Below are 12,776 nucleotides of genomic sequence, written 5' to 3'. Positions count from 1 at the left end.
TCAATCTCAGGACCCTGAGATCATGACCTAAGCCGAAGGCAGACACTTAACCAGCTGAGCCACCCAGGTGCCCCAGGAATCTTGTTTTAAATGATGACAAATGTGATACCATAAGAGAAATATAAAAATAAGAAAATGTATTCAAACTGCCTTAAACATATCAATTGCTTAACTGAATCCAAACTGATCGTGAACTGGCACATCATGATAGTGGCAATTTCAAAGAGATCAAATGGACAAAACAAAAAAGCTAAAAGGAATAAACATGAAACCATATGCTCTAAAAATAATTTTTTCTTTAAAAATGTTTTATGTACTCTAACAAAAGTAGAGCAGATAGTATTTAAAATTATTAATGGTATACCTTATACTTTTTCCTAACATATTTCTATAAAATTTATATCAAGATAATGCTATCTTAAAAACCTACATAAGATTTTAACCTTGGGGTGCTTGGGTGGCTCAGTCAGGCGACCAATTCTTGATTTCAGCTCAGGTCTGATTTCAGGGTCACGGGACCAAGCCCCCTCTAGAGCTCAGCAGGAAGTCTGCTTCTCTCCCTCTTCCTCTGCCCACCTCCCTCTCTAAAGATAAATAAATAGAATCTTTTTTTTAAAAAGAGAGATTTTAACCTTTGGCACCTGGGTGGCACGGTCAATTAAGCATCTGACTCTTGGTTTTGGCTCAAGTCATGATCTGAGGGTGGTGAGACTGAGCCCTGTGATGGGCTCTGTGCTGAGCACGGGGTCTGCCTGAGTTTCTCTTTCCCTCTCCCTATGCCTTTCCCCCCAGGCATTCGTGCACTCTCTCTCTTTGTCTCTCTCTCACAAACAAATAAAATCTTAAAAAAAAAAGATTTTAACCCTTCCCAAATATTGTTGTGAAAGCTTATTATTTTGAAAATAAGTAGAAAAATTAAAATGCTTTTCAAATACTGTTAAAGGCATTAAAACCATTTACAAATTTCTGCTTCTTCAACCAAAGGCAAGGAAAAAAAAGCCCAAACTAAAGAAAGCCAGGAGTTGTAGAAGAAATTAACACAGGAGGAATGTTTTCTATTTCAACATTCCCCAGAGTTCTAAACATAATACTGGCACATACGGCACACAGTCAATAAGTGACTACTGAATGAATGGAATGAATGAATGAATTCATATAAACTACTGGCTAATTTTGTAGGGTAAAGGCCTTTGAAGAGTTATACTCATTAAACCTATAGGTCAGCTAAAATAATTAAGACAAGTTAACCAAACTCAATCAATAGTACTAATCGGTAATAAACTATATTTTCCTTTTAAATAGTAAGTTACTGCTTCAAAAATACCCTACAAGACTCAGAGTTAATACATTCTAAAGTATCTAATCTACAGTCAATGACTAGCTTACATGTATTAAATATGTTATACACAATTATTTCAATTGTTATTTCCCAAAATTAAGAAATAATAGTTTTGGGATTTAAATAATTCCTTTTATAATGCAAGTGATCTTTTAAAATAGGATCACCCAAAAACCAGACTCTTAACTACAGAGAACAAACAGATGGCTACCAGAGGGCAGGTGGGTGGGGGGATGGCAGAAATAGGTGATGGGGATTAAGGAGGGGACTTATCATGATGAGCACTGAGTAATGTATAGAATTATTGAATCACTATGCTATACCTCTGGAACTAATATAACACTTGTGCATTAACACTAGTATTAACTAAACTGGAATTAAAATTAGAAAAAAATAAAACAGGATCACTCAAATATTTTTATCTCATATTAATCGGATAGGTTTTAAAATATTACCCTCATCAATTAACTAATTAGTTAAGGTTATTTAATGATTGGTACTCAATCACCAAATGAATTAACAACTGTCCTCAAGTTTTTCACATAAGATACACATTTGCTATCTGGTAAAGAACTTGGGCACTGTTTCTCAAGATTGCATGAAGTTTCAGGAAACAATCCAAAGCTTCATCGAGCCGGTTTAGCCTCTTATAGGTAAGGCCTTAGAAAGAAGAAAGAAAAAAGCTATAAGCATTATTACTGGTAGTAATTTTCTCAAAGTCACAGAATAAATCCTTATATATATGTAATATTCATCCAGAAGAGAAAATAAAGATGAATAGGTTTTTTTGTTTTTTTAAAGAACAAGGTAGGGGAGGGGATTTCCCACTAACATTTGGCAGACACCAAAACATGCTATAATGCTTTAGTGATTGTAAAGTGTGGGAGGGGACCAGGAATAGAGAGATACATCAGCAGAATACACAGTTCAGAAACTGACTCAGTTACAGAATTTAAACTCTGTGGGGACTAAGGGACTAGTAACAAAAGGTGCCAGGACAATTGACTACACATGAAACAAAAAATGTAGTTTCCTATTTTGAATACATTCAAAACTGATGGGTATTAAGGAGGGCATGTATTGCACGGTGCACTGGGTATTATACGCAAGTATCAAATAATGGAATTTTACATCAAAAATTAGGGATGTATGCTGACTAACATAATAAAAAATATTATTATTAAAAAAAATCAAAACTTATTTTAAAACTAAACAGAACAACAAAGATGTAAAAGTATGAAAAGAAAATACAGGAAAATGATTTATAATCTTGGGGAAGTGTAGGGCTTCATAAAGCAATAAATGAAGCCACACATTTTCAAAAAGCAAAATTTGACTATATAAAAATAGAAAAATTGTTTGACAAAAGAAATTACAAAGTTCAAAGTCAAGCAATGGACTAGGAAAGGTATTTAAAACTTATAAAGAGGATAAGTAAATATATACCTACGCAAGAAATCTGCATTAAGGCTTTTACTAATTCACTTCCCTCTGTCAGTAATGCTCTTTTCCCACTTACCCAAATGGTCACACCCTCCCTTCCTCCAACACGACTTTAAACTCTCCTTGACTCTGTCTAAAATGGCCAATATCTCCCTGCCTCCTCTCCTCCCAATGCAGCCAGGTCTTCTTTTCGCTTCTGGCAGGAGATTAAAGACTCTTCTGGGGGAGGAAGGATCCAATTGGCTAACAGGCAGTTCCCCAACTACACAGATCAGACAGATGGCCCTGTGGCAGGGTGCCAGTGCATCAATTTCACTTGTGGCCTCAGAGATTCCACTCAGCTTTTAGCTGCAAACTCCTAAATGCGAGAAGACAGGCCTGGATCATCAGACATCTGAGGAGAGTTTGTAGCATGAAATATAGAAGATAAAACAAACAAGCAAACCCAAAAAAGCAAAACACACCTATGCAGGGAGAAGAAAACTTCAAAAGGAACTTCATTAATAACCCGAGATAAGACACAGTATTGCATCAACGTGTTTGCCACACTGCACACTCATGAACAGGAAGAAATCAGACCCATGTCAGGTGACCTCTGACAGGCAGGGAAGGGAATGAGATAGTGGTACACCTCTAGGTCTTACAACATTTTGGTTAAAAACAACACCTGATATGAATATGACAAAATGTTAAAATGTGTTAAATACAGATGGTAGGGACATGGGTATTTATTTTTCTGTAAAATTTCTTTATGTTTGAAATTGATCATAAATAAAAAGGAAGAAATGGTTGTTTCCCACCCACCCATCAGTTTGGCAAAAGTTAAATATCCAATATTAACAGGAATTTGGGAAGTCAGTATCATACACTATGGTGGCACATAAATTGGAAAAGTCTTTTTAGAGGGCAAGAGGCAACATCTATCCAAATTTTACATGCGTATAACTTTGGAATCATGAATACCATTAAAAATAATCTACAATCCAAGAAACTTCTTTTCAATTTTTTGTTACAAGGAAGTCAACTCTTCCCTCTAATGAACTGGAGCTCTTTAAGCCAACTTAAAAAAAAAGAGAAAAAAATTTAAAGGAGAAAATGAAAAAAAGCAATTTTGCCCGTTTTACTTACCGATATTATAAAGTGCTTCAGTACAAGAAGAATCATTTCTTAGAGCCTCTTTATAGAATTCAGCTGCTTTCTCATAATCACCATTTGCAAAAACTGTATTCCCTTTATTAGTCAGAGCTGAGGGATTATATCTATCAGAGTTTACAGCTAAATCTGCATAGCTGCTGGCTTGTGTAAATTCATTTTCCTAAATAAAGTACAAAACGTACACAAGGCAGTAAGGAGGGCACGTATTGCATGGTGCACTGGGTGTTATACGCAACTAATGAAGCATCGAACTTTGCATCGGAATCTGGGGATGTACTGTATGGTGACTAACATAAAAAAAAAAAAAGTACACAAAATATTTGGAGTTCATCACATATCTTTCCTGACTGTTCTGGATTATAGACATGATAAATAGATTTTCTGAGATTACAAATATGATAAACAGAAATATTTTACATATCTTGGTCTTGAGAGGCTTATTTTACAAAAGATTTTTAATCAGCAGGCTCCTTCAACTACCCAAGTTTCTTACGACTGACTTCTTCACAGACTCATGGTTCAAATAACAACACTATTCACACGTAAGTGGCTCCACTTTGAATGCCCAAATTTCACATCAAAATTGGAGTACTATGCTTCCCAAACCTAAAGCACTGAAATAGCTATAAAGGCATCACTATCCTTTCTACTCCTCAATCAAACTGGTTGCATCACCTTCTAGGACTTGCATTTCTAGCAATGAATTGTCTTCTCTGTCTCCTGTGCCAACTGCTCCATCAGGACCTTGCCATCATTCACTTAAACTGCATGGACCTTTCAATTCTTAAATAGTGCAGCATTTTGCCATGTCAGCTTGCTTAAGCTAGGAACCAGATTTCCTAGAATCCCCTTCCCCATATGGTTCTTGTCTAGAGTTGCCTGAAAGACACTTGTGGGACATGTGGAATACAGACATGAAGCAGCAGCTTTTACTCTCTGAAGGTATTTTTCTGGTCATCAGTGGCAGGACTGATGCAGAAATGCCTGTGGATTCCAGCCTGTCCTCATTCACTTTGACTCCACATCTGGCTTTTCCCAACTGTGCTGTCCCTGCTGATCACAGTGACCCAGATCCCTGATGGGGCTGGGCTCTAGACCCACAGAGGAGGCAGTCATGCAGAGGCAACAGCTTTCCATAGGCCTCTCTCCATGAAGGCCCCCTTTGGGTGGCTGCTAGGGATGCTTGGCCACTCACGCACTGATTGGTGAACCCTGTTCAGATCCCCTGACCCTCCTTCTGCACCTTCACCTCCACAGCTCCTCCACCACTGTGTAAGTTCTAGTTCCCAGATCTCTTCTCCCGTAACACAGTGACTGCTTCCCTGACTGAGCTTTTAAAAAACTGAGATACAATTCACATTTCTAAAAATGTACAATTCTGTGGCATTTAATACATTCGCAAAAAGTTGTACCAGCATTACCAATATCTATTTCCAGAATTTTTTATCACTTCCAAAAGATATCCCGTACCCATGAGCAGTCACTCCCCATTCTCCCTCTGGCCCCTGGCAACCACTAATCTGCTTTCCATCTCCATGGATTTGCCTATCCTGGACACTTCATAATAGGTAGCTTTTTATGTCTGGCTTCCTTCACTTAGCATAATGTTTTCAAGGTTCATCCATGTTGTAATACACATCAGTACTTCATTCCTGTTTACAGCTGAATAATATCCATTGAATGAAGAGGCCACATTTTGTTTACCCATTTATTGTTGATGGATACCTGGGTTGTGCCCACCTACTTTTGTTTATTATGAATAAAGCTGTTATGAACATTCATGTATTTGAATAAAAATTGGTACCTAAAAGTGCGGTGCTGCTGTCATAAAAAATAAAACATATAACCTTGTCTTTTGGACTAGGCAGCACGCAAAATTTAGAGAAGCATTAGAACTATATTAGGGGAGGCTGGAGAGGCAGTAAGGAATTGTTAGCAGAGGCTGGATAAAAGGAAAGTCATGTTTTACAGTCGTGAAACAATTGGGAAAACTGGCATCTACACTGACCTGGAAGACAGAAAGTGTACTTAGTAAATGTGTGCATGTGGCTGAGGAGGTTTCCAGGCAGGAGGTTAAAAGTACCAACTAACTTACTTTAACTGGGTATGATAAAGTACACAAAGAGAAAGGAGCTTAGGAGAGAACTGTTCAGATTTTCCAACAAGAATTTAGAAGAAATATAGAAAATCCAGGACTTGTTGGGTTGGAAAATAAAATTATTTCATATCTCTAGTTTCTCTTAGCAGCAAGAGTCTCAGAGTAAGAACCGGTTTCAGGGTAGAGATCACATCAAGGGTGTGGCTGGAATACCCTTTGGGAACCTCTCGGGAAGATTTAAGGTAATGCCTAGTAAAGCAGACCTTCTCTCTCAGGTAGAAAAAAGCTTCTGAGTATCTTTGGAATTATTTATTCCACAAAAGCCTTGTACACCTAAGTGGGAAGGGGTGTGCCTTGAAAAGAACTGTGGATGTGGCTTTTGGGGCATGTGGGCACCCCCAATAAGATTTATAGAAAACCTGCCAAGTTTTTAAGGGAATTGTACCAGCTTAAGTGTTGCCAGCTTGGATTAAAGGGACAGACACAGTCCAAAATGAAAGAAGGCCTCTGGGTCCCCAATTTCTGGGCAGAAAGCAAGCTAAGAAAAGTTAATCAGCTGCAAGTATAGGTTATTTCTTCTGTAAAAGGAAGGTGCTCTCTGAAAGGAAAGCCAAGAGCCACAGAGTCCAAAGGATTGGGGGTACCACTCCCAGGGATCAGAGATGGGCCCTAACTGAGGAACATTCCCTTTTCCCACTTTAGGGGGCACTGGCCACATGTACTTAGCTGGATTTCTGACCCATTAAGGACTGGAGACTGCTAGGTACCTCCAACTCATTTGAACAGGAGTATCTATTACAGTTACCCTATTCTTACTGCACCACAGGATGTTAAGTCTATGGGGGAGATGGTGGGTTTTTCTGTTCCCAGACCTTTGGATCAAGAGGCCCTGTACCTGAGAAAGCCCTATCTCTATCTTGACCTGATGCCGTGACTGGTGAGACTATGAGCATACTTGGAGGGGTAATTATTTTGCATATGGAAAGGATGCACTGAATGCAGGCAGTGACAGACTTAAAATAAAAGCCCTAAAGAGTCACACCTCCCAGTATTCAGAGCCTTATATGGTTCCCTCCCACGTTTGTTTTGCCCAGAAGACTAACAACAAATTCAATGCACAACAGGAGCCTGGTAAGCACCTGAGTACATTGGGGTCTCCTCCTGTGGACCCTATCCCATGTAAGAAGTCTGGGCTCCCCTGCCAGAGAAGGAGGAAGAAAGAAATGCTGGTCAGCAGCTCAGCTGTTGATGTGAGGGAAGCATTGGGACCATGCAGCCTCAGTCCAGCCTCAGAAGATGGCAGCAGGATGAGTGGCCCCAGGCCAGGCCAGCAGAAGGATCACCCAAGTGAACCCAGCCTTTTCAGGTAGAATATAAGCAAATACATGGTTATTTTAAGCCATGATGTTTTGGGGCAGCTTATTACAGAACAATAGAAACTGATTCAACTACATACTGGATACCAACAATATATATCCAATTACATATCATATATATAACTATGTACCAGACTCATAATTTTGCCTCAAAATAACTATTTTCCTCAGAACTATGCACAATAAATTATTGATCAGATATTGTGATGACTCTGCTGACTAAATCTGGTTTTTCTCCTTTTTAAAAAATCTTGGTCTCCTCCCATATATTCATCAAACTTGATAAAGATTTGGTCACTAAACTATTTTCACAAAAATCAGAAATGATTTTCTAAATTCAAATGTAATGGCTGTAATGGAGACTGTGCTTCAGCCACCCATACCTGTCCTTCAGAAGTGCTGGGAATGTTGCTGGCCACCAGCCTCAGGTGTCAGCCCTCTCTGAATCACTCTAGCCCAAAGAGAAAGAGGCGCCTTGCTCAAAGCCGCACCCCCTTCCTGGTGAGCAGGTTGAATCCAATGACTGGTTGATGCACAGGTACAATGACCCAGCCCCCTCACCTCAGGAGAGGGTGCTAAGCAGCCATCCCAATCCAGGGGGGGGTCCAGCAGGGCTGGCTAAGTCCTGTGGTGACTGTGTCACAGCCCAACTTCCTTCTCTAATCAATGCTACTTCCAATCCTTCTCCCTGAGGTGCTGATCCAAAGAGATCTGCCCAGTAAACTTCATGCAAGCTAATCTCCAGCTCAGAGTTTGCGGTGGTCACACCAGCAAAGTGGCCTTTTCTGACCCTTCATTCTTGTGTACTACCTCTCTAATTTCAATGTTATAAACTTCCTCTTGGTGCTTTCCTTTACTTTAGACATCATACTATAGTTCTTTTCCTGTCTTCTTGATCAGAATCTTATTCTTGCATCTTTAATGCATGTGAATCCCAAAGTTAGTTCTCAGTTCTGTGCTATACTCTCTCACTTGGAAATACGCTCTATTCTCTTAGTCAGTTCAGGCTGCTATAGCGAAATACGACAGACTGGCTTAAACAGCAAACATTTATTTCTCATAGTTACTGAGGCTGGGAGGTCCAAGATCAAGGTGCCAGCAAATGTGGTGTCTGGTGAAAGCCACTTCCTGGTTCGCAGATGGCTTTCTTGCTGTGTCCTCACACGGCAGAGAGAGGGCTCTGATTCTTCCTTTCCTAATAAGGGCCCAAATCCCATCAGGGGATCCCTCTCATGAGTTCATCTAACTCTTAATTATCTCTCAAAGTCCTTACCTCCAAATACAGTCACGTTGGGGGGTTGGGCTTCAATATAAGACTTTGGTTGGGGGAAGGGGACACAAACAATCAGCCCATAGCATCTATTATCAAAACTTTAATCTCTATAGAGATCATCATCAAATTTTTTGTTTAATCCTAACTTCCCATCTGAGGTCAGTTCCCCCATGTTCCTGGACATTTCTATTTAAATATATCATTGCTACAAAAAATTTTTTAAAAAGTATATTTAAAAACAAACTCAGCATCTTTCCCCCTAATCTGCAGCCTCCTCTGAACCTGCACCTGGCACCACTCTCCTGCCAGACTTAAAATACTGGAGGAATTCTTCACCAGTGGTTTCGAGTTCTTTTCCATCGCAACACATGCAGGAAATAACATCTTTCCACTGTAACAGTAGTTCAGCACAGCAGTAATTCTCAGTGGGGCACAAATCAGAAGCTTGAAGAGGGACTAGATATATAGTTTAACGAAATATAGTGATCCTTACGTACGCATCCCCTCCCAGCTTTCCAGCCTCTGTGCTTTTGTTCATTCCTTTAGTCTCCCAAAATGTTATTTGCCTCCACTGAATTTCTGAAGCACTTATTATCTACATTAATTTATTGTTCTCTACTTTCAACCAGCCTTCCTTTCTTCCCTCCTAGGCTACCTGCATGCCTCCTTTATTTCAAATAAGAAAGCATCCTTTAAGTGAGCTTCTAGGCTTTTGGAATTCCCCATGATTGGGATCCAGCAGATGCTCAAAGTGAGCTTCTTATGGATGACACTGTACCTTACATAAATCATTGAACCCAAGACATCGCTTTCTTTACTACTAACACGGTGTTGAAATAGGGGGCACCTGGGTGGCTTAGTCGGTCAGGCGTCAGACTCTTGATCTTGGCTTACATCATGATCTCGGAGTCATGACATCAGGCCCTGTGTTGGACTTCACACTGGGTGGGAAGCCTGCTCAAGATTCTCTCTCTCCCTCTCCCCCTCCCCTACCTCTCTCTTTCTTGCTCTAAAAAAATAAAAATATCTCTAGCTCATCTCCCAGATCTACATTCTAAAATTCCCTGAGTGATGCTTTACCACTTAATTTTTCTTCCTCCCTTCTACTTCTGAGATGGTCCTCTCGCTCATGTCTACAGACTTGACCCCTGGCCCAGAATTTGTCATGATCAGACCCTCTAGACACCCAATTCTGCTAACATTCTCCACCAGTCTACTTTGGAGCCTCTCTAGGCATGTTCTTCAGGCAGAAATTCAGCAATATAAAAATACCACATTATCAACTTTTAGTTATTAAAAAAACAAAACTTACCAAATAATAAAGAAATGAGAGGTTGGTTGCAGCTGCACTTTTCACTCTACTGTCCTTTTTTTCAAACATTTTTAAGGTCTCTACAGCCTAGGAATGAAATATCTGGAAGTTACTATCATTGTAATATGACAGTATTCAGGCTTAAGGTTGGGGGTAAAGATCAGTGTATCTAGAGTATAAGGCCAGGGAAAGACACAAAGGGGGTGAATGAATATGTTTAAGAAACAGATGACAAGATGAGAATTTCATTTGAGAATTAAAATTTATAAAAAAGAATTTAAAAAACCCTAAAAATACAATAACTAAGAACGGAAGAGATAGTTTTAACAGCAGATTAGATAAAGCTGGAGACGGTGGTAAATATCAGGCCACGTGAGTCTTATGACAGCTTAGTTTCTATCTTGCATAAGGGGGTGTAAGTGAGGTTTTACCTAAGAGACACAATCAAAAATTTGCTCTTTATAATATAATTCTAGAATTTCTTCTTCTGGCTATTGGAGACCAGCCTATAGAACACCATTCTACAGAGAACAATCAAAGTTATATTAAAATATTACAAATATCTTTTGAAGGCACCAGAGAACTACTGAGGCAACAGAATCTGAATGTTAAGATCCCAGAAAATGTTCAGACTAAATAAGCAAAACAAAAGAAGAGGCTAAGGATAGGTCTCAGGAAAGAACATAAGAGACATAAGGGAACGCAGTGAAAAGGTCTAATAGAAATGTAACTGGAGTTCCAGAAAGGGAAGAAAGACTAACGGTCAAGAATTTTCCAAAACTGATGACCGAAACTAATTCTGGAAGTATTACAAAAAATTATCTTAAGTAGATCCAAATATAATTATATTTTCCAGCCATGAGAAATGAAAGTGCATTTTTAACCTCTTGGCCAGTCTGAGACAATCCTAACCAAACAGGATATTTGGAATGGTCAAACACCTTGCATGAAAGGTGAGTACTCAACCTAGAAACGCCTGAGAAATAACAGAAAAAAAAGTGGAGGAGGGCAATGGGTTTTCCTTCCTTCTTTCAAAATATATTTACTGAATAAAAAAATGCTTGGCTTCTTGGCACCTTCTGCCCTTAGAGAGTTGAGTCCAACCAAAATCCTACTTTAGCTTTTATGATGGTCAAGAGCTGCTAATATTGAAAATATCTGACAAATCTGTGTCATGCAAGTGTTTGACCTCACACGAGGGACCTCAAATGAAGTACCATTAAATGTACTGACTCAATTTTTTTTTAAGGATAAAAGATTTTAAAATACTACATTCTACGTATATTGGTTATAATATAGGTAATAATTCTTTTCAAGGGTTTTTGATTATTTTAAAGAAAACCACTGGAGGTTTCTAGGCTAGTAGTTCATAATTCCACAAAGTAAACCCTGGAAGAAAAAAAGACCCCAACATCATGTGCTCACTTTCGAGATTCTCTTTCTCACTTACTTTCTTGGAAGGATCTTTGACAGAATTGCCAAGAAGTTCCTAAAGTACACCTCAGAAATTATTGCTACTTGCATTGTTCATCCTGTAGAAGTTATCTCATTGACTCTTTACACAACCTCCATAGCTATTAATGTAAAAGTCACTGCTACTTTGAATCTCTAAGTTTTATAAGCTGTGTTTCACTTTGAATAAGAATTGCCAGGTTTTAATCTTTAACTTTAGAGTGTGTCACAATAAATGTATGTGTTAATTTAAAATATAAGGCATATGAATAGGTATAACTCACCTATCTATTAAATTCTCTGAAGTAAAGTGCAGAGGGAAAGAAATTGTTTTCTGATATTTGTGACATCCAAAAAGCAGATTAGCAAAAGCAAACTAACAATGACAATAATTTAAAAAAAACCAGACTGCTATATAGTAGTTTACATCATTCCTTTTAGAAACAACTATTCATATTATAGTCAAGAAAATGTCTTAGATTTTTAAATTTTCATCTTTGTTAACTTGTGGCTCATTATTAACAAGATTTTTAAGACTACATATAACACCAAATTTTTCTCCCCCCAAAAGGTTACTATGAATTCAAACAATATATAAAAAACAACACAATCCTAAGCCACAACTTAAGAGGAATAACAGAAGTATTTTGAACTTTACAACATTCATTTAAAGATTTATTTATTTATTTATTTATTTGAGAGAGAGAGAGCGTGCGTGCATGAGAGCATGAGTGGGGGCAGGGGCAGAGGAAGAAGGAGAGAGAAAAAATCCTCAAGCAGACTCTCCGCTGGGTGTGGAGACAGAGATCATGACCTGAGTCAAACCCAAAAGTCGGCCACCCAACCGAGTGAGCCATCCAACTGCCCCAAAACTTTACAATGTTCATTAAAAAATATCTGAGAGAATAAAAACATATTTCATATTTTCAATTTCTAAACTATAAATTACTCTAAAAAATCTATACAATTATTCTAATAAAAGGAATATTCCCAGGATATCTAGTTTTGAAATGGCTGTTTTCATAACTGTTCTTTATATGTTCGATGAATGCATAGCCAATATTTGTTTTTAAAAATAAAATACTATACATCAATTCATTTACAAGTGAAACTGATAAGAGTACACCTAATAAAATTAAATTTAATTATAAAAAGCAAAACAAATAATGAAAATAAATGTTGTTAGTTTGGGTTGTGTTTCTTTTTTCCGCCCACAAAAGATTAGGAAAATAGATATATCTCCATTTTGGGTTTCTTTCCTGACTGATGCCATCTACCTGCCTACTGGTTTCAGGATTCCACTGCATCTGTCCATACATTATCACTGG

The 12,776-nt window shown here is 38.3% G+C and overlaps 1 protein-coding gene across 4 annotated transcripts in view; it reads right to left on the bottom strand.

The window, feature by feature from the left end:
* The window catches only part of IFT88 (intraflagellar transport 88), a 116,896-nt gene that overhangs the window by 67,760 nt on the left and 36,360 nt on the right, over positions 1 to 12,776 (bottom strand). For all 4 annotated transcript variants that reach the window (XR_004626665.1, XM_034664959.1, XM_034664960.1 and 1 more), the window contains 3 exons: positions 9,997 to 10,083; positions 3,911 to 4,097; positions 1,891 to 1,999 (listed from right to left, as the gene is read on the bottom strand). Coding sequence is in view for 3 of the 4 variants with exons in the window: in XM_034664959.1 (XP_034520850.1) it covers positions 1,891 to 1,999; positions 3,911 to 4,097; positions 9,997 to 10,083 (383 nt within the window). In the remaining variant the exon portion in view is untranslated. The remainder of the gene's footprint in view (positions 1 to 1,890; positions 2,000 to 3,910; positions 4,098 to 9,996; positions 10,084 to 12,776) is intronic.

The sequence above is a fragment of the Ailuropoda melanoleuca genome, chromosome 7, assembly GCF_002007445.2.
Source record: "Ailuropoda melanoleuca isolate Jingjing chromosome 7, ASM200744v2, whole genome shotgun sequence".
Classification (NCBI taxonomy): Eukaryota; Metazoa; Chordata; class Mammalia; order Carnivora; family Ursidae; genus Ailuropoda; species Ailuropoda melanoleuca.
This window is presented reverse-complemented; position numbering and strand designations above follow the sequence as displayed.